This window comes from Crinia signifera, chromosome 2, assembly GCF_055691185.1.
Source record: "Crinia signifera chromosome 2, ASM5569118v1, whole genome shotgun sequence".
Taxonomy (NCBI): domain Eukaryota; kingdom Metazoa; phylum Chordata; class Amphibia; order Anura; family Myobatrachidae; genus Crinia; species Crinia signifera.
Window position 1 is genome coordinate 77,046,274 of NC_139218.1, and position 22,025 is coordinate 77,068,298.

The window sequence follows — 22,025 nt, forward strand, 5'->3', positions numbered from 1 at the left end:
TGTTAACGCCACCCCGCTATTGACGCCAACCCGAAGCGTGGCGAGCGGCGCCAGTACGCGTCCTCTGACCTTTTCATACCCCTACTATCCACGTCGGCGTGGAGTTGAGAATAGAAAGTGTGCAGCGAGCCACCGAGCCCGAAGCGTGGCGAGGGGACGCGGATACCTTCACAGGTATCCGCGTCCCCTCGCGGGGCTCGCTACGCTCGTCACGCTTCGGGCTCGGTGGCTCGCTGCGCTCACCACACTTTCTATTCTCGACTCCACGCCGACATGGATAGTAGGGGTATGAAAAGGTTGGAGGACACGTACCGACGCCCCTCGCGGGCTCGCTGCGCTCGCCATGCTTCTGGTTGGCGTCAATAGTGGGGTGGCGTTTGAATATGTTTAAAAAGTATGTTTAATTCCCCCCACCCCCCCATTTTTATTGCCACCCCACTATTAACGCCAACCCGAAGCGTGGCGAGCGCAGCGATCCCGCGAGGGGCGGCGGTACGCGTCCTCCAACCTTTTCATACCCCTACTATCCAAGTCGGCGTGGAGTTAAGAATAGAAAGTGTGGCGAGCGCAGCGTGCCACCGAGCCCGTGGCGAGCGGACGCGGATACCTGCGAAGGCCGCGGATACCTGTGAAGGTATCCGCGTCCCCTCACCATGCTTCGGGCTCGGTGGCTCGCTGCGCTCGCCACACTTTCTATTCTCAACTCCACGCCGACATGGATAATAGGGGTATGAAAAGGTTGGAGGACGCGTACCGCCACCCCTCGCGGGCTCGCTGCACTTATCACGCTTCGGGGTGGCGTTAAAAATGGGGGGGATTAAACATACTTTTTAAACATATTCAATGTGAAATGGGCCATATTGGCCCATTTCACATTGTCACCTACTGTATGTAAAATCGGGTTGATCGCATCGCGGCCCATTATAATGGGCCGCGACGGACGCGATCAACCCGATTTACAGTTTAAAAATAATTGAACATTGTTCCCTATGGGAAAATCGCGTATCGCGTTGGTCGCATCGCGGCCCCTTATTAGGGGCTGCGATGGACGCGATCAACGCAATTTTCACTTTTACCGGCAAATAAGCTTGTAAATGTAAGAAAATCGGGTCCATCGCATCCATCGCATGCCTTAAATACCTTAACTTAAGGCATGCGATCAACCCCGATGGGCGCCGTGCTAGGAAACAAGTACCTTTTTTTCACCCTTAGAATAAAAGTTTTTTTATTGACAATTTTTGCACAAGCACTGGTTTTGTCTATTACTTTGACTATAAGGAATTTGATTTGGTTCTGGACCACCATCCTGTGGCACCCCTGCAATAGCTTCATGGCACTCGAATGTGCCTAGGCACACTGTTTAGGAACCACTGGGTTAGGTTTTAAGATAAACTAAAGTATTTGGGACAGATACATTAAACTTCAAAAATTTTAAAATGGAGTGATAAACAGCCAATCAGCTCCTACCTGCCATATTACAGGCTGTGTTTGAAAAATGTCAGACAGGAGCTGATTGGTTGGTTGTTTATCACTCTCCATTTTATCACTTTTTGAAGCTTCGTGCATCTGGCCCTTTGTCTTAATCCTGTAGAATACTCACACATTCCACCTTTTGTTGGTTTCATTTCACTGAATGTCCCCTGATGCCACAGATACCCTACATATTTTTTTATGTTTGCATGATTGCAACTGGTAAATGTTTTGAGAACATCAACCCCTTTGCTAGCAATGTTATAATATACAGGTTGAGTATCCCGTATCCAAAATGCTCGGGACCAGGAGAATTTTGGATAACGGATTATTCCGTATTTCGGAATATTTTAATATTTCAATGATGTATTTTGAAGTATCTTGCATTTATGCTGTATAAACACATAATATACACACAAATATATTTTATTACCACATAAAATACACACAAACATATTTTAATTGTTCAAAAAACAAGGTTTCAAAACGTGAAACAAAATGTGTGTACTATCTCAGCACTGAATTTGAATGCCAAGCAATCATTGTCTTGCACATATATAGTGCCAGTTACATATCATGTCCCCAGTGATGCTGTTACAGATGTCCCCAGTGAGTTTTTAGCAAAAAAAAAAATGTTTTTTTCACTTTCTGGAATGTCCGTATTTCGGAATAATTCGGATAACGGATATTCGGATACGGGATACTCGACCTGTATGTGTAGGCCTACCTAGAGATGTAAAATCCTTTTAACGTTAGTTTCTCTTGGTGCAAATTAAAGTGTAAATACGTATAAAATATTGAATGAGGAAGCATGAAATTTGCCATCAATGCAGATTACTGTAGATTTTTTTGTTGCATTTTTTTTTTTAAACTGAATTTTTATTTATATTAATGATATTAACTTCTCTGTATAACAGCTTTTCACGTTACAATAGAACATTATAATATTGGGTATCCACCCATCTTGACACAATTTGCTCTGAACATCAAAGTTCATTGGAGCTGTGTAGGCATGCTGACCCCTGAACTTTTGAATTCCATGTTTAACATTAACCTTTGGGAAATTAAAGATCATTGGCCCGTAGGGAGTTCTTATAATGAAGAAGAAAATGTGAAACTTTGATCAATCTATAATTGCTCCCCCACCCACCCCCTGCTTCTTGTACTTCATTCAAGTCACCTTATATGCATCATTTTAAGCAGGGAGCGCAGCTCTGCAAATATCATATGAGTCTATGCCACCTTTTAAAATTAGTAGCTTAGGTTTCTTTCTTATTTAACCCTAAACATGTTAAGTAAAATGTATAACACCAGGCACCTTTTTTCCCTACAAAATAGTAGGGAAAGCAAAATCTTGTAGAATGTTTTTGGTTTTTCTAGACATAAGGCCCCCTTACACTTGTTCAACTTATTGTTCAACAAATTGAACCTGATTGACTCAAGATTTATCCTATGTGCCGGAGGATCAATCTCTTCTAATCTCTTGGTTATATCCAATGGCAAGGGATTGTGGATTGTGTCCTACACATCAGGCACATCAGATTTTGTCAGATAAATTGACTCAAATTGGATCAAATCTCACAAGTGTAAGGGGCCCTTTAGTTGAATGGCCCTAAAAATGGACCAGGACTATGCAAATTGAGGTTTATTGTGGCAATTTGGTTAAAAAGACTTCTGTCACTATCATAATGTATTATCCATGGTTTATAATGCAAAACTTGAATGTACACTAAGGGGCCTATTTATGAAGAGCATTATAGCTGGTCATCACAGTGATAGAAAATCCAATTCCCGGTAGTTTGTTTAAAAACAAAAAAAAAATTACTTGCAATCCTCCGCATCACTCCCGACACCAGTAACATCAAAATATGCCACTTTAGATAGGTGACAATGAGCGATTTGCGAAAGCCCAATTTCCAGCTTTTTCTATATGCCTGCAGGAGCTGGAAGCCCAACATGAGCTTTCAGTTCCAGATTCCATACAGATGTAAAAATGAAAAATGTATTTTAATCGAAAGGAAAAAAAATGTTTGGAAAAATAGGATAAAATCTAAACAAAAAACTATTCTTTTATTTTACTAGTTAATGCATTTTTTTTTACAAGTGGGCACCTATTGGCTAATACCATCCTTAACTGATGCAGTACAGCGGCGGTACATGCAATGACATGCAATGGTCTCCAAAAGCAGCGGGATGTAATAAGTAGGCCGAAAACTCAATTTTCATAGCATTTAGAGCATTCTTTCTTAACATCTTTTTTCATAACTACTGTAGACCTCCGAAGTAGCAGCATAGTGTGAATATGTATTTGTTGTACCTGTCTGTAAACCTCATTTAATATAATGGTGAAGACTGTTACGGCGCCTGCTGTCCATCTATTGTAAGGCATTGCTATGATATTACATTTGTATTTATCCCTGATTAGCCAAGGATGTACCAGGTACAATAACCAACCAAACCAATCAATATGATAACCCTAATGCTATATCTGTTTCTCATCTTCAGAACCTCTCCTTGTACAGTATACCTTACTTTGTGTACATAATAATTGTTGTATAAATTGACTTTCTTTCACATTGATTCACAGGATGGACTGCTTTCATTTATACATTATGCGGTTCAACACTTGTTGGTAAGTCTCTAATGATTGTCCAAGGAATAAACCGTATTGGGACATTGCACCTGTTGTATTGTTTAGGCATATCAATCAGCTTAAACAAAATAGACGGGGTACGCACTACCATTAGGTGAACTTACGTAGTTGCATAGAGCGCACCCCTAGGGCTTACACCAGCAGAAGGAACTACTGTAAATGTTTTTGAAATTTAAATGGCATTGTCCAGCTGTTCTCCACGTCTTCCTATTGTAAGGAGATCAAGGGGGGTATGCAATCCCGGATCACGGCTGTTGATCCCCTCCCGACAGCTGTGATCCGCGCCTGTTTGCGTTTTGCCGACCTGTGAAAATTTTATTGTGTTTGTGTAAACATCCGTTAATGGCAGAACGGGCCCGACAGCTTCTAATTTCGGGCTCATTCTGCCGTGATCCCTCTTCAATGCTTTTTGCAAAGACAGAATTGAATAGGGCCCTGCCGCAATTTCCCTCATTGGGAATAGTGGCGGGAGATTGCATACACCTTCAAGAGTGCAAGGAGGGTTCCCCTTTCTGTTCTTTTTCAGAGCAGCTGCCCTGCTACTAGCACAATACTGAATTACTTGGGTACATTGGAGTCAACTACCGCAACTCGTGGTATAAAAAAAACGTATGTGGGCCTATCGGGTGCTTGTGGTAAATAGGCCACATTTTGTAGAAACTTGATATTTTACAAATATTTCTACTTTTTTTTTTTCCTTTTACTTTTGTTGGGAGATTAGCCGCAAGTGATGTGTGTATATATATATATATATATATATATATATATATATATATATATTATCCCCAATACTCCTCTCGCGCTTATATGCACAATAATATTAGAACACAATAATATTAGAAACAACTTAAACTTCAAATGCGGCTGCTTAACCACCAGGTTTCCTGAGGGCTAGGAAACAATACCCACAATACACTTCCCAAATGGTGGTATAGCGCCTGAATTAAATGTCCATATGTCACATCAATGTTCTTAAAACCAAAAGACGTTGGATTTCCAAGAGGTTCTTTATTTGGCTCTTAAAAGGTTCAAACAATGTCCCAACGCGTTTCGTCTAATATAGACTTCATCAGGGGAAATGGTTCAAATTCTTCCAATAGGTATCCAGACGTGTTTTACTTTGTCCTTATAACGTTTACAGTGAAGTTTCCTTCCAACTGGATCAGCTAACAGTCCTAATTCTTTCAGGGGATCCCGAGATAGTTTATCTCAATGGGGATTCGGATAATGTTATGTTAGCCAATTATCTGATAAATGTGCAAATGTGCAAATTTCCTCTGCATTCAGTGCTGGACCAATTCTTTTTAGTGTAGTCTCATATTGGATAATTATCCCAAACAGATAGCACCAGATGAATCCTCCCAAATGTGCTCCTTCTCGTACAGGGAAATTCACCACAATCATCATTGAGACTACACTAAAAAGAATTGGTCCAGCACTGAATGCAGAGGAAATTTGCACATTTGCACATTTATCAGATAATTGGCTAACATAACATTATCCGAATCCCCATTGAGATAAACTATCTCGGGATCCCCTGAAAGAATTAGGACTGTTAGCTGATCCAGTTCGAAGGAAACTTCACTGTAAACGTTATAAGGACAAAGTAAAACACGTCTGAATACCTATTGGAAGAATTTGAACCATTTCCCCTGATGAAGTCTATATTAGACGAAACGCGTTGGGACATTGTTTGAACCTTTTAAGAGCCAAATAAAGAACCTCTTGGAAATCCAACGTCTTTTGGTTTTAAGAACATTGATGTGACATATGGACATTTAATTCAGGCGCTATACCACCATTTGGGAAGTATATATATATATATATATATATATATATATATATATATATATATATATATATATATATATATATATATATATATATATATATATATAAAATATAGTGTGGTATTATGCAATTTTTAGTTTTACCGCATGGAATATGTAAGCCCTGAGATGCTGATTTTTAATGGCCATGGACTGTATAAATCTGACGGTGGTTGTGAGGCACTTCATTCCTATCACCATCCACACTTGCACCAGCCTATGGGTCTTCTTTTAAACTCTGGCTATATATGGTTTCTGTGGCTGTGGTACTGATCCAGGGAACGCAGCTGCTTGCATTGAACCACCACACTTCCATAACAAGCCTATGAGACCGCCTTTTTTGTGTTCACTTTAGGCCAGCTCCCAGGGATGTCCATGATTTTGCCTATGCGTTCCTCATGTCTGCACATCCCATACACAACAGCGTGCAGTTAGGAAATGCATGCACTCTCGGGATTTTTGGGACTTTTCACATATGTTCAGTAGCAAATAATCCCTCAACTGTGCAAACATTTGCATTGTAAATTAGGTTCTACAGGCGTTACAGCAACATTTCCTTTCTCTCAATTTTAATATTAACTCTAAATGGTTTCTTGTAGCTACCCAATATGATTGTTTTATCATTATGAATTTGGGTTTTATGTATTTATGTTTCTCTAAAGGACCAAGTGATGACCAACAGAAGGTCGAGGCTCACCACACAGCAGTGATGGATGACGGGGACAGTGTCCAGTTTGAGAATAAGGTATGGTTTTACACCATTGTGGGTTGTTTGTTTTTTCACTTGAAATTGGCTTGAATGTCATGTTTGCGTTCAAAAACTCCTCTGTAGCAGAACATTTGAAAACTGATGCCACTGGCACAAGAAAGAAATTACAATGAAAAACAGAAGACCAATTACAGAAAAATAACTGCTGATATTTTTATAAATGCTGTGGACCTTTTTCTTTTTACAAACATTGGGGCAGATGTACTTACCAACGTTAAGTGCTTATGTAGCAATTAACGCTAGCAAAAGGTAATTTTTACATTTTGGTGAAATGTACGAAAGGGGCTTTTAACGTCCCCATGAGGCAGCCCTGAACTTAACGGTAATTAGGTGGCATATAGAAATGCGTTCCCCCACCTCTATGCTGTGATAACCCCTTTTAGTGCATAAAATAGAAACAAATGGGATATCACAGATTTTTCAGGTTTACGATTAGGGATGCTGTAACGCAGCATAATCTATGATTTGTCTTGCAGTCCCTTAATCTTTGTGTAATATCACTTACAGTACCTACACTTTGAAGTGTGATCTGCAGGCTATGTCTGCTTACTGCAAGACATAATGCCATGTTGTGATGGGAAATGTCCATGGAGCAGCCATCGGAGAGGAGTAATAGCTGAAAATGTATCTCTTTCTGCTACCTCTATGGCAGGCTGCTTGCCTGGAACGCTGAATAGATATTGGTACTTATGTATTAAGAAAAACGGGAGCCCAGATATTACATAAGTACCGGCAATCTATGCTTTTTGGTGCACGGCTATCACAATGGCCCCTGGGACTGACCGATACCTGCAGGGCTCTGGAATATACCACCAAAAATCTTGTTTCTCTGCCTATTGACGACGTTTAAAAAGTGTTGCTCTGATAAAACTGCCCAAAAAAAGCAGAAAAGGGAATCTGGATTCATGTGCTGTTGGTAACCTTTGATTGTGGCTCTCAATGATCATCTGCATAGTCTGGGTTAAGGTGGCCATACACTAGTACAATTTGTCAAATTGTATGTCATTTACTTACAATTCCGTTCCATGTATTGTACGTCTTATGCGGAGATTGCCACCGATGTATCAAGGATTCAGTGTCCAGAGCAGTGAATGGAATCACATGCAATACATTGTATGCAAAATGACAATACAACGTATCACATGCGATCGGGCTGCCAGCTCAGTTACCGGGTATCGCATGCGATATCTCGCCATAGTGTATAGCCACCCTTAGACGGATATGACGATCAGCAAACAAGCCCAAGCCCCTTAGGGTTCCCTAGTGTTCTCTGGTAATAAAATGATGGTGTTAAACTTTCTCTGGTATCATGGATTTAGCATTATGGTAGTGTCCCTACTTTATCATATCGGTTTCCACAAATGTGTAAAATGACTAGCTGTTTTACTGAATACCCTAAATGAGGCCCACAAAGAGCAGGCCAGGGTGAGTTGATGAAATTTTCTTTAATCAATTTCTATGTTTCTAAATCTGTTTTACTCCCAAACAATAACCTATTACCCATTGTCACTTGAAATGCGAGCGCCATCTTTGTTGTTTTCTCCTTACTGACGTTATTTATAGAATTCAGTAAAACAGACACATGGCTTTGTGCAGTGCCTGTTGCGTTACATCGTTATCTCTCACTTTCAAGTTCCGTCTGGTCACAAAATCACATTAGTGGGGTATTTGAGGCATTGCGGATATGTAACCCCACAGAAATAGTTAATAACATTTTGGTTGAATATTCTCTGCAATAGATACATTTTTCATACAGTTAAGAAGGGGACGTTCTAGTTCAGATCAATTGTTTCCGTTACAAAAGTAATCTAAACCCTGTTTAACTGTCCATTTTCTGCCAGGAATTGAACTAATTATTTTACAAATTACGCCTTGTGGAGCGTTCTTATCGGAGTATTGCCATGGGAGCTGAAGCCTGATTACCGAGCACATAATGTTTGGAAATCTAGATGTATAATATGATTACATTTCTTTCAGGAATCAATCTGATAAGTCCCATCTCTGTAAACAGGCAACACCCACTAATCAGTTAGACCTCATTTCCGTTGCCAAAAATCATCAGTTATGTGTAAGGAACACAAGTATATGGGGCCTAAATCATTGTTGATCACAATGCTTTCTCAAATGGGCAAAACCATGCTGCACTGCAATTGGGGCAGATGTAAAATGTGCAGAGAGAGTATTTACCCTTCACAGAAACAATATGACCCCCCCAAATCTAACTAACTGCTTTTTTTTTACATTGCAATTTAGGTTTCAAATCTAACGGTCTCTGCACATGTTACATCTGCCCCACCTGCAGTGCAGCATGGTTTTGCCCATTTGAGAAAGATTTTGCATTCGTGATCAACTGTTTTTGTAAGACTTAAGTTATACAGCAGAATTGTATTGTTATCATTATTTTTTTTAGCAGATCTTAAAGTATATAAACCAGTCACCATGTTAGTACCATCTGTTTAAGTCTAGTATATGGATATTCTAATTTCCATGTTGCAAGTATTGAGCAATGACTGATAGCTTGTTTTAATTCTCTGAGCAGATTTGGCGCACTGTACAGAACAGCATTGCTTGTACAAGGTTTCATATTTTTTTGTGCAGTGGGGTATCACCTCCCCTAGTAAAAAACAGTAGCTTTAGTAAATCTACCTATAACAGGCAAGTAACAACCAATCCAATTTTAGCTATCATGTCTATTGAATTCCAGAAAATGATAGACCGTGTCTGATTGGTTGCTATGGGTGACATCACTACTAGTCTGATTTAGAAGCTATAATAAATTCTCCCCCTGGTCTTGGGTTGTATGGTGCATGGTGTTAGAGGAAAACAAGATTCCAAAAATATTGTGGGCTGGAACTAACAGAATGATTATATTATATTGCAGGATGACGAATTGTCCCACTTTGTTTTGGTTGCTGGAGAACCTATAAAGGAACCCGTTGTGCAGCATGGTAAGATTAGTCGTTGTGTTTCCCAATCTTGTAGGATACCTTTCCATCAACATCCTCTGTCAAATGATTATAGTTTGATGTTTGGCATATGCTTTTAATGATCTCGCCTTACTGTTCTGTCTCCAACATAAAATCCAGATTTTAAAATTGTACAGTGTTTTTCTCCCTTACATTGTAACAGCAATGCAATCCTAATGCAATTCAGATTCTTGTTTTCGTTCGATTATTATTATAATTTTATTTATAAGGCGCCACAAGTGTTTCGCAGCGCCGTACAAAGGAACAGTACAGGGAGACCTAACTTAGCATTACAGTAGATAAATAACAAAAATACAGTACAGGTAAAAAGAGCACCACAGTTCAATACACATTACAGCTTACAGGGACGTGCAGTCAGGGGAGGCAGAGCCTCCCCTGTCATTAATGATTAACATAATAAAATAATACAAAGAAAATACTTATGACACATATTATGTGTCATAAGTATTTGATTCGTATTATTATAATACTTTTTTCATTTTTAATAGTTTAGGAGGCACCAAGTGCGGTGCCTCCCACTCCCTATAGTATAGTATTAGAAATGGGGCGGGCAGTGGGAGGGGACGAGCACCAGGCTGCAAAAGCCCATTAAAAAAAAGGTGCATATACGGCACCTATAGCAGTGCCTCAGTGACAGGGACGTGCTTTCTGCGTACATGAAAGCACACCCCTGTCACTGAGGGCAGATGTGATTGGGGACAGTGGCGCCTCCACAGTGACAGGGGCGTGCTTTCATGTACGCAGAAAGCACGTTCCTTACTGTCACTGAGGCTCTATCCAGTGGCGTAACTACCGAGGGTGCAGGGGGTGCAGCTGCTATGTAGCCCGAGCTGTTTCAAGGGCCCGCAGCTCCCCCTGCACCCAGTGACCTACTGTCCTGAAGTACTTTAGCCGGGGTACCCCAACAATCCACATGCTGCTGGCCCAACACCAATGTTCAGAGATTCGTGTTCCGCTGTGGAAGTCAGATGCTGTCCTCAGCATAGGCTATTGGCAATTTCCGTGAGCAGGCGCCCGCGTCGCTACTTCCACCAGCAGGAGCAGCCGGCAGCAGGGAAGCATGGCTGTGGTCGGGGGTATAGGCTACACGTGCCATGCTCCCCAGGACAGTACAGCACAGCAGTGGTGCAGGCTTGCAGAGCAGTTCAGTAGCAGCGTAGCACAGTGTCAGCCTGCTGCTTCAGCTGAGACGCTATCGGAGCTGGATACAGTCGTCTACCAAAAGTGCGGGGATGAGTGATTTCTGCATTGTCCGGACACACATCACAGCGGCAGTGCAGGTACCAGCTTCACTTGTTCAATAAATCAAATCCTCCCCTCTCCCCTCTCTGAGGGCAGCTCAGCCTCTTCTGTTCACTGGCAGGTCACATAAAACACTCCTGACAGGGTATTTAAAACTTCCAGCTAATGGTTTTTTTTTTCTGAATGAGCAATTCAGCTTCAGTGGGAGCTGTCAACAAATGAACTGTTTGGGATCACTACATTGGGCACAATTGACTTATGGTTTTACCGTTCCTGTAGTAGTTATAGTAGTAGTAAGATTCTGGTGTAGATGTATGATTAGGTGTTATGGAGGAGTAGTGGTATCAGAGCGAGATGCTGGCATTTAGATTACCGACGCCAGCATCCCAACTGCTGTCAGAAGTCCTGAGCCAGAAACCTCAAAAAAGGATCAAGATACAGACAGCAAACATCGGTTTAGGCACTATTAGGAAGGTTAGGCTGCATTCCCTATATGAATTGATCCCATCCCCTTAACAGACCCCACCCCAATTAGGGCTGCTTATCTGTCCCAATCCACCCCTGTTAGTGCCCACACACACTGCAGAAAGTTTAGCCCTAGACTGGCTGGCTCCTGGCAGCAGAGCAGCGCCACTATTCACATTTTTATGGTGTGGGGTCTAATGCCATGAAGTTCCTGCCTGATCAGAGACTTACTGTATGGTTGTGCTTCAGTGAGGTAGTGCTCACTTCCCCTCCTCTCTCTATCCTCTTTCCTCTTCTCTCTGTCTTCCCCTAACACCGTCTTTGCCTCTCATTCCCCTCATTCGCTCTCTCTTGCTCTCCCCTAAGTAGCATTTTATTGACAATAGGGGGGCCCCCTTCAAAATGTTGCTATGGGGCCCTCAAAGTACTAGCCCCTGGCTCTATCTATACAGTAAGTGCCGTTTATTTAGGCGGATGAGCCGTTGCATGGCTCGTCCGCCGCCCTGTAATGTAATTGGGGGGAGGGGGGGCGGCGGCGCGGAGCCAGGCCAGGCCGACAGCTCCAGCTGTAATCTGGGCTCCAGGAACACACTGTGCTCCATTTGGTCTCTCACCCCGCACCCTCTCCTGGCCGGGGTCTCCTGTATCTCGCATCGCGGTCTGATGCTGTCTCACTGCTGCCAGTCTGTGCTGCTTAGGTAAGCAGCATCTGTGAAAAACGGTGCTGTGTGTGTGTGGCAATTGTGGAGGCTGTGTTTGTGTTAAGTGACACAGGTGTTACTGTGTGTTTGTGATAAGTGACACAGGTGTGTGTTTGTGTAAAGTAATAGAGGTGTGTGTGTGTGTGTAAAGTTATAGAAGTGTGCACTGTATCTGTGTGTTTTTAAATGAAAGAAGTATTTTGGCCAAATGTACTAGCCTGTGTTCAGTAGTTGTGCAGGATGCCAGCTGAACTCAGAAGTTCTTTTAAAGAGGCAGACATTTACAAGGCAACCCCATCCCTTGTAAATGATTGCCCCTTTAAAAAAACTCGGAGTTCAGCCGGCGTTCCGCACAGCCACTGAACACAGGCTAGTACATTTGGCTACAAGTGTTTTGTTTTTTTTAAGTAGAAGAGGTATGTGGGCAGACCAATGGGCAGACACCGTGACTTGGTGGAGCCAGCGACAACTGGGTCTGTAGTAAGTGCTGGGTCCGGGTTGCTTATGCGCTGTCAGACAGAAGCTGCTCTGCCGGTCTCTGCTGCTTATGCAGATGGCAGCTCCTACACCTGCCTGTCAGCGCAGAAGCAATCCAGAGCCAGTTATCCCATCGGACCCCGTCGTCGCTGGCTCCACCAAACCAGTGCCTCACCAACCACTAACCTCACCGCACGTCACTGACAGCTTAAATGTAAGTAGTGAGGACTTGATCAATGTACTACTAGGGGCTAGTGGCCAAAGATGGTCGCTGAGTGTTTGAGTATGGGTGAGCTGTGAATGAAATATGAGGAAAAGATGGCTATGACAACAAGAGGGAAGAGGGCCCTGCTCTGAGGAGCTTACAATCTAGTAGGAAGGGGAGACCTGAGAGTGGATAGCTCAATAGTAACCTCTGTGTGGTGGTATACATTACATTTGTTTTATATTACTTGAAATACATACATACATACATATGACACATGAAGAGCCTAAACTGGAGTCGAAAGGTACCATGAGTATAGCTTGGAGAGTTGAAGTCAATCCCATGCTTTCAAGTGTATTTGGCAGTCTGCAATGTGGGTCAAAAGCCTTACTAAAGTCTCTAAATAAGCTATATCTACAGCCCACCTTTATCAAAGTCAATAAGGTTAGTTTGACATGATCTCCCCAGAGTAAATCCATGCTGTTTGGGATTCTGTAAATTGCTGCATTTGAGATAATCTACAATTCTTTGTTTTTAAAATCAATTTCCTTACTACTGCTATAAGGCTCACTGGTTGGTAGTTGCTTGTGTCTTCCTTCCTTCCCCTTTTGTGCAGTGGTACTACAGTCACTCTTTTCCAGTCCAATATTATTATTCCTGTAGCTAGTGACTGGTTCAATAATTATTTTAATGGTGCTACCAGCACCCTCTTAAGCTCTTTTAGTATACTTGGATGTATCCTATCTGGCCCCATTGATTTTATCCACTTTTATTTTTGAGAATATTCCTGCCCGGACTAGAAGTTCCACCACCAAATAGGTGTGGCCAGTAGTCACATGGAGCCATTGGGCCATGGACTGTTTGGAGTCCAGCCAGCCTTGCTTGTGGCAGTTATACATGACAAATAGAAAATTCATCCGGTGCAGTTTCTGGTCTTTTACATGTATATACATAGAGCCCCTACAATGCTCAATAGCTGAAACCTCAATCTACAGCTTAAGGTTGAAATGAGAAACCACCTTGGGCATATACCCTATTTGTGTGAGAAGCATAACCCTATTAGCATTAAAACTAAAAGGGCTCACAACGAGAAAACGCACATCTGCTGAGATGACACAATAGCCAGCAAAGAGACCGTTTTCCACATGAGCCAATAAAAATACACCATGGACAAAGGTTCAAAAAGAGCAGATTGAAGCATCTGGAGAACCAAGGCCAGGTTCCATGAAGCGGCTGTTGGGTGCTCATACAGGACCCCCTAAAAACAACTTGAAATCTGGGAAAAATTCAATCAGTTTGAACTTGCAAAATTTTTTATAAAGCAACACAACTGGAGAGAAGACATTCAGCGATGGAATCATCTACAGCACTGCCTGCACATATAATGGGAAAACTCCTGGGTTCGTAGTGCGTGAGCAGTACCGCCTTAGCTGAATGTGCCGACACGCTATCATGTCTACAGATGGAGAAGCTCTCATTTGAGCTGCTCCTGGCAATCCTATTGCCAATAGCACCCCCCCCCCCTCCCTTCCCCCACCAGGCCCACTCCTCCGACAGAAGGGGAGTGGAGATAGACTAATCTGTATTCCCTACTACATGTACATGCACACCATTCATGCTAGGGTTAATTAAGTTTAGAGCCAATTAACCTACCAGTATATTTTTGGGGTTGTGGTGAATATACAATCTCCTCACATTTATAACCATGGCGGGAATTAAACCCTGTGAGGCAGTAATGCTAACAATTACAACATCTGTGCTGCCTTGGGACCTGCAATATATCTGTTTGTACCTGGACTCGCTCATTGTAATGTGATATGAAAAGAACTGGAGGTCATTAGAATGTTGCAAAATATGAACTGGAGCACCGTAATGTGGCATAATATGAAGTGGTCATACTGTTGTATGGCATAATGTGAATTGGGGGTACATAATGTGTACTGTCAGTTATACACTGTGACATCATGTAAACTGGGGCACTACTATGGTGTATGGCATTAGCTAAGACACTACTATGGTTCCCAAAATTAACAATTACACTTTTATGGGGTATAACATAAACCACTATAGAGAGGTGACTCTCGCAGCGTTGTTGTCCAGGCGCTGCCCCTGACTAAAAGATATGTGTATATATATTTAGTAAAGCATTTCTTGAACAGGACAGCCATTCTGGATATTATCTTCCCCCAGCTGGAAAATCGTGTTTGATCACTTTATTTTAATATTGGCGGCTATGATCATGGAAAGCAGGGGTAGTTACTGACCTAGACAAGGCTCCATGTGGCTTTTCTCACTATGTTTTACAAGATGAATCTGCACATTTGTCCACTCTGCTGTCCAGCTGTTTTGCACAAAATAACAGTTAATGACTAGTCACAGTTTTGGCTTATTAAGTATTCCCTGCAGAATGATGTTATTATCCTATTATATGTAATCTGGTCTTCCAGGTTATTAACAGTCTGCATGGCCGTCTGCTATGTTGTTCTGTTTAAGTTCAGACTGTGCTGCAAACACACCAGGTCATAAATGCAGGGTTAGCCATGAAGTGCAAAGCTCTGTCTGGAACGAGGACCAAAGTGTGATGTGTGTAAACCCTATTGAGTGCTTGAAGATGTGAGACATTAGCATTAAGAAAAGCAATTGAAGCTTTTAAGACATAAGAAAAAAAATCATTATTCACTTGATGTCTTATAGCCTAAGCTTCCAGGGATAACAGCATTTTCTATGGTTCATTTTAAAATGTTATCATTTTTAATTAAACAGTTTAAGGTTGGATGGTACTGCTGGCTGCAGTGTCCTCCTCTAAGGGGAACATTGGAAGTGCAGGGTAAATGTATATGCACTTTAATTTAATCTTTAACCCTTTGAGTGCCAACATCTCTGAGAGTTGTGCTAAATATCTGCTAAAAATGCCAGCGTCTCTCACATTTGTTATATAAATTCAAATAAACAATGTTGTTTAAATATATAAATATATATATATATATATATATATATATATATGTATATATATATATATATTTCCTATAAAAGGTAAACATTACAGGTCCTTATGGCAATTTTCATACCTATTTTGACAAATTCACTTGGCACTCAAAGGGTTACAATAGGGGTACTAGCAGAGATGGGTAATAGCAGGCATGTTGATGACTTATATTAAATAAGCACATAAACTGCCAATGGGCCATTATTATATACATTATGTACAGTTCTGCATATGTGTGGGTATACCCTATTCTTTATTATGTAATGCCTATTTTGCTGCCAACTTAACATCAACTCCATTAACACTACACTTTCCATATGGCCACATCTGTCATTTCACTATACCATAATGACTGGTCTTTTGTATCACCAGATGTCTTTAGATAAGTAATCTAAGATACAGCAGATAACAACATCAGGACTCTGAAGCATGCACCCACATACACCAACCTCTAGTTTAGCTGCTCCTATGGAGTGACCATGACCACATTAATATCCATAATTCATGATTAGGCCATAATCTTATTTTATTTTCTGGAGAATTGGGTTCTAGGTATCTTTCCTGTGTGTTACTGCCTGAACTTTGCAGATATACTGTACAGTACACATACTTGCTCCACTTATTTATAGCTAACCGGAGGCTGTATAGTTCTAACCCTCTTTGTGGGCTGAATACAGGTCAGAAAAGATGGCTGAGAGGCCACACAGCTGCAGGACATTAAAGGGAAACATTAATTACTGTAAATTGTGAACGGTTTTATTATAGTAGTTATGATCTAGTTATTAAGGTTGAATAATGGTGTTCGGTTTTAATGCCTTACAAACTCACATATAATAGGTGTATTTGTTCTTGTCTTGTTATATGCAGCCATATTTATACAGTGCATTGGGATAGAGTACTTGCCTGGGCAAATGCCAGGTGGGCCGAATTTGAGTCCCGGTTGCTGCTGGCGGCGGCTGGGACTCTCCTGTGCTCAGCGGCGCTGGCCACGGCTTAAAGAATATGGCCGCGGTTTTGGGAAAATGGCCGCTGGCCTCCTGCACTGAGGACCTGCCTAGACAGTGCAGGAGGCCGGGGCATTGGGCAGGAGTTGGGACGAGGGGCAGGAGGACCCTCACAAGGCAGTGAAGGCACCATGATACTTCTGGCCGGCACATTACTTCCCCCTGCTGGTGCTGCAGGCAGCTTCAGTGTCCATCCTCAATTAGCTTCACAGCCTCAGGTAAATGGCATTTGTACAGGGGGAGAACAGGACTGAGGAGTCAGGACATTACAGGCTTCTCCTAGAGAACTTCTCTGAGAGAAGCCTGTGGTGTCCTGATTCCTCAGTCCTGTTATTGTGCAGGGGAGAAGCCTGTGGTGTCCAGTTATTGTGCAGGGGGGGCAGCATGTGGTGTTCTGTTATTGTTCAGGGGGGGCAGCATGTGATGCTCTGTTATTGTGCAGGGGTGCAGCCTGTGGTCTCCTGTTATTATAAATGTGTAATGGGCTTTACGATGTGTTCCATAATGTGTAATGCCTCCATTTTCTGATGCTTTCCATGAGACCACACCCCCTTTTCGCCACGTGGCTTTGCCACGCAAGGGTCCCGCCTACTGCAGGTGGGTCTGTGTGTTCAAAATGCCAGGGCCGATTTCTGGTCCCAGTCCGGCCCTGGTACTTGCCCTTAGAAATAATACGTGAGAGTATGTAATATTATATGTTGAACTGTCAGATTTAAAATATCTTTATATTATTACATTTTTAAAGTGCACAGAATGAAATTAGAAATCTAGAGCTCTGCTATGTGTGTATTACAATGTTAAAAGGGGCTTCCCTGACTTTCAGCCATTCAGAGGTGGGAAACATATAAGGTATATTAGGTAACACATTTGGTAACTGTTGCAGTTCATGCATAGGAACACAATAATTACTTTTCCAGTGTCCAGTGGGATACACCATATTACTAGAACATTTGTTAATTTTTTTTTTCTTTGTTTGGTTAAGGTCCATTTGTGATGAACACGCAAAAAGAAATTTCACAAACCATTGAAGATTATAAACAATGCAAAAATGGATTTGAAAAAGCTGCAACATGGAAATCAAAGATTGGGAACAAGTAAAGTGTGGAGTTCCGTGGCCGAGAACTGACATTCTGATTGTCAGTGTGGCACCTTGTATAATCTGTTTGTTTGTGCTTATGGAATTATTGATACCATAAAATATTAATCATTTCCTATTTGGTGTGTCCTGTTGAATGAGAAAAGTGTAACAGCCTGTGAGATCCCAGACAGTTTATTTTTTGAAGAGCAGCAAACGTTTAAAATACAAATTCAACCTGGATTTGCTTTGCAGATTATTGCCATTTCTAGAACAACAAGCAAGATATTAGATTTCCCAACATAGGGGATATTCAGTTAGCCTCCATAATTTTCTGTGGCTAATTCATACTTTGAAATATATGTGGATATTGATTTGTCCCTAATACTGGCAGTTATCAAGGATTAACTATGTGGCAGGCAAAACAAAATACCCAATAACTAGCCTCATCAGCTGTTTTTCAAGAACACATACTGTAGATCTGGGAAATTCTCTTGGATTCTATGTTTTCATGATAAAAAGGAGTATAATTTGAATAGGCTGAACTGAGACATCAGGCAAAAATCACTATTTGATAGACAACTGAATACCCACCTGTGTCTGTAACTAACTGTAACTTTTGCTGCGAAGTTAAAACTATTCGTCTTGTTTCATCAAGGTGGGCCCATCTTCTCCTTACTTTACATACTTGCCTACTTTGCCAATCGGAATTAAAGGTTCATGGGACAACATCTAAATTTTGACCATTATGGCCTGTACGCCACTGCACATTGCAGAACTTTGCAGTAGCCAGAAGGGAAAGGACATGACAATGATATTCACAATGAAACTCATTAAGTATGTCTCCATCTAGGCTGGCAGCCATTTTTTGGCCTTACCCCAAATTCAGCCTTTCCCTTAACTAGTACTGAATTAACTTGTACAAATTGCATTCAGGGGGAAAATGTAAGTCTGCCAATAACTTACAGTGGTGCAATCCATTTTATTGACATTCATATCCAGAAACCTAGTGTACCGGTACACAAAATAATTGCAGAAACAAGAAAAAAAAGATTATACTATTTACCTTTTTATAGTTACAATTTTACTTCTTACTAAAAATATAAACATTGTTTGCATATTATACTGTATTATGTAAAATGAGCTGAGCTACCCAGCTAGGAATCCACGTCTGATATAATATAAATCAGCAGTTCTCAAACTGTGGGTCCTGATTTTCTCAGCATGGGGTCACGACTCCATGTTGCTGACCATCAGGCTGATGACTTTTCTAATCTCAGTCAGTGATTCAAGGAGTCTGAAAAATCTGTTGCATTGTCTGTTACTGTACTCATCATTTTGTGCCTCCACAATGTTACCATGTACAGTATGTGCTGTCTGCTGACTACACATGTGACATGATGACCTTCTGCAGTAACTTGCTGGGGTCCTGTCATTATTCTTATTGTTTGATGGGGTCCCAGAGCCAAATAGTTTGAGGACCCCTGATGAACAGAAATTCTATTAGCAGAATCCTTCAAGGCTATTGGCTGTTGTAATCTGCTAAGAATTGAAATGGGAGACCAGCCAAAGTGTGTCTGCCTCTTCAGCCAAGCTCTGTATCCCATTTAACACACATGCTTCCTTGAACACTGCAAAGGAAGTTTCACTACAGAGTTTCTATTACTACTTTTCCCTGCTTCATATACTGTATCAGCGTCTCTCCTGTGGTACAAATATCACAGTGAAGCTTCAGTCGCATATAAGAGTTCAAAAAGTTTCTTTTTTTTTCTTTTTTTTTAAGCTGGTGCTTTGAAGGTATTCTCCAAACACTGGACTAACCATTCACCTAGTTGCATTATGTTTCAAAAGAAAGGAAACCAGCGCAAATCTGCATAAGTCATTTTACAGCTGTTGGTTTTTCTAGTTCTGGCTTCCAATTATCTCTTCCTGTAATTACTGGAGTAGTTTTCAGCAATCACATTTTTTTTCTTTTTTGTTGTGGAACTTTTAACATCATGTACAGTAAAATAGGTATCTGCAACTGTACCTGATCTAGCTCCTAATTATTGGGGATACTAATACATGCCAATATGACCTGTTTGTGGGGCGTTGCAAGCTTTTTTGTGGTGTTCTTGCATCTTCTACAAGCTTTTGATTACGATGGCTGGAGTGTTAAGGTAAGGACATTTTCTTGCTACAATATATTAAATAACTACAGTAAGGAGCTGTAACATGACTAAGTATACAGCAGGATCATGCGGACACGGTGATGAGCAGGCTGGTACTTGTAGTTCTAGAACAGCTGGAGAATGACCAGTTTTCTATCTTTTTAACCCTTTGAGCGCCAAGTGAATTTGTCAGAGTAGGTGGGAAAATTGCCAGGAAAACATTTTTGTTCACCATAATGACATGGGATGTTTACCTTTTTATATAGAAAATATAATCTTTTATTACACAATTTTTTTTTGAATTTATATAACAAATGTGAGTGACACTGGAATTTTTGGCACTCAAAGGGTTAAATATTTCCCTTATTTTTACCTTTTTTTGATAGTGCTAACTGGGGAGCGCTCTTGTGATTTCAGGGGAACATTATCTGGCTTTTTATATACTGTATAATTATGTATATTCTGGTACCAGTAACTTGGCTAAGCCTGGTATAAGTATTCATGAACTTATATTACTTGCGGTGTTATTATAGCGTTTATTATATTAATAGGGAATTTTCAGTAAAATATGAATTATGCACTGGGCTCGTTTGGCTGTTATATACTTGTTCATCCTGTATAAATATACAATTGGAGCAAGCTTTTACATGTACAGAATATAACGGCATTATATAAATAAACGCTAATAAATAAAATAAAGCAGCTGACTTTTTGTGTTTTGTTAATTGCACATACAGAAATATTGTAACAAAGCACTCTCTGCATTTTAGACAGTTTGCATCAATACATTTGTATTAATTTATTGGTGATAAAATGCAAATAAATATAAGCATAAAGCAGCTGAAAAGGTGTGGGGTAGGTAGAATATTGTATTCTAATTAAAACAATTGTAATTACTGTACTGTATGTAGAAGCATTTATTATGTGTTTTTGAATGCAAATTGTTAACATTTATAGCAGACAATTGTTAACATTTATAGCAGACAACCATTTAAGACACCCAGGGCTACAGTCACACAGCACTCACGCATTATGTATAACACAACTTGTAGCACACGGAGGATAGATGTATGTATGACAAATCTGTACTTCCAGATTTTGGATTACACTTCAGATGACTCCTACAGATGTAGCCCGGCTACCGCCAGGGGCGCGCGCACAAGACGCTCACGCGCCCGTGGTAACGGAACCTGCCACCGGAGCCTGCGACCGGTCCCCGCCGCCTCCCCGGGTCCCCCTCTACGCCCGACACCCTCCCCCCCCCCGAACTGGGCAGCGTCTCCCTGAAGCGGAGAAAGGCAGGGAGACGCTGCCCGTCCGCCATGATACTGGGACGTGCGCGCGTCCCAGTCCCTATCGCCGGCGCTCGCCAGTGGAAGGGATCTGGCGGGCGCCGGGAATGAATGAGTGCTGCTACATCTGTAGTTTCATTTTAGAATTCCCAGGAAACCAGTTTTCTAATTCAAGAACAAAATTACCCCTCTCATTTAGATGGAGATGGAGTATAGTTGTTTTTTTTTTACCTACAAAAAAATTTGATTTCCCATTTAAAGGAGACATTCTAGAACTTGGCAGTAGTGCATTCTCCTGGCTAGATGGAAGTTGTACACCTGACCTGATCACTCGGGTACCTGGATATTTACTGCTCAACTCCTGTCCTTTTATATTCAGATTATCCTGTATCCAGGCTCAGGAAGCTGCAGTCTTATCTGTCAGGAAATGGTGCACTTGAGGAGGAATAATGGTCTGCAGTACCACTGTCAGCAGTGCGCTTTGTGTACACAGGCCACTGAGCACGATGAACTTTTTATGCATATATATATAATTATTCCTCCATGTACTGCGATGAAGGCAGAAGTGCTGCTGGAATCTCCCCTCAAAAATGGCTGCTTCACCAGTTCTCTGGAGGTCTGCACATGCGCAGTAGAGTGCTCAGATTGTATTGCGACCGGCAGAGGAGGAGGCACAAAAGCGCCCCTGACTGTCCGCATTTATTATATGATGTACATACT

General features: G+C 41.4%; 2 protein-coding genes across 7 annotated transcripts in view; both read left to right on the forward strand.

Moving 5' to 3' along the window:
• The window catches only part of PIR (pirin), a 79,980-nt gene extending 59,268 nt beyond the window's left edge, over positions 1 to 20,712 (forward strand). For all 6 annotated transcript variants that reach the window (XM_083172446.1, XM_083172443.1, XM_083172447.1 and 3 more), the window contains exons 7-10: positions 4,058 to 4,102; positions 6,615 to 6,697; positions 9,603 to 9,669; positions 17,771 to 20,712. In XM_083172446.1, coding sequence (XP_083028572.1) covers positions 4,058 to 4,102; positions 6,615 to 6,697; positions 9,603 to 9,669; positions 17,771 to 17,886 — 311 coding nt within the window. In that variant the 3' untranslated portion in view covers positions 17,887 to 20,712. The remainder of the gene's footprint in view (positions 1 to 4,057; positions 4,103 to 6,614; positions 6,698 to 9,602; positions 9,670 to 17,770) is intronic.
• Positions 19,885 to 22,025, forward strand: part of VEGFD (vascular endothelial growth factor D) — a 67,957-nt gene continuing 65,816 nt past the window's right edge. Inside the window, exon 1 of the mRNA XM_083172441.1 lies at positions 19,885 to 20,022. Within this exon, the coding sequence (XP_083028567.1) occupies positions 19,936 to 20,022 (87 nt within the window). The 5' untranslated portion in view covers positions 19,885 to 19,935. The remainder of the gene's footprint in view (positions 20,023 to 22,025) is intronic.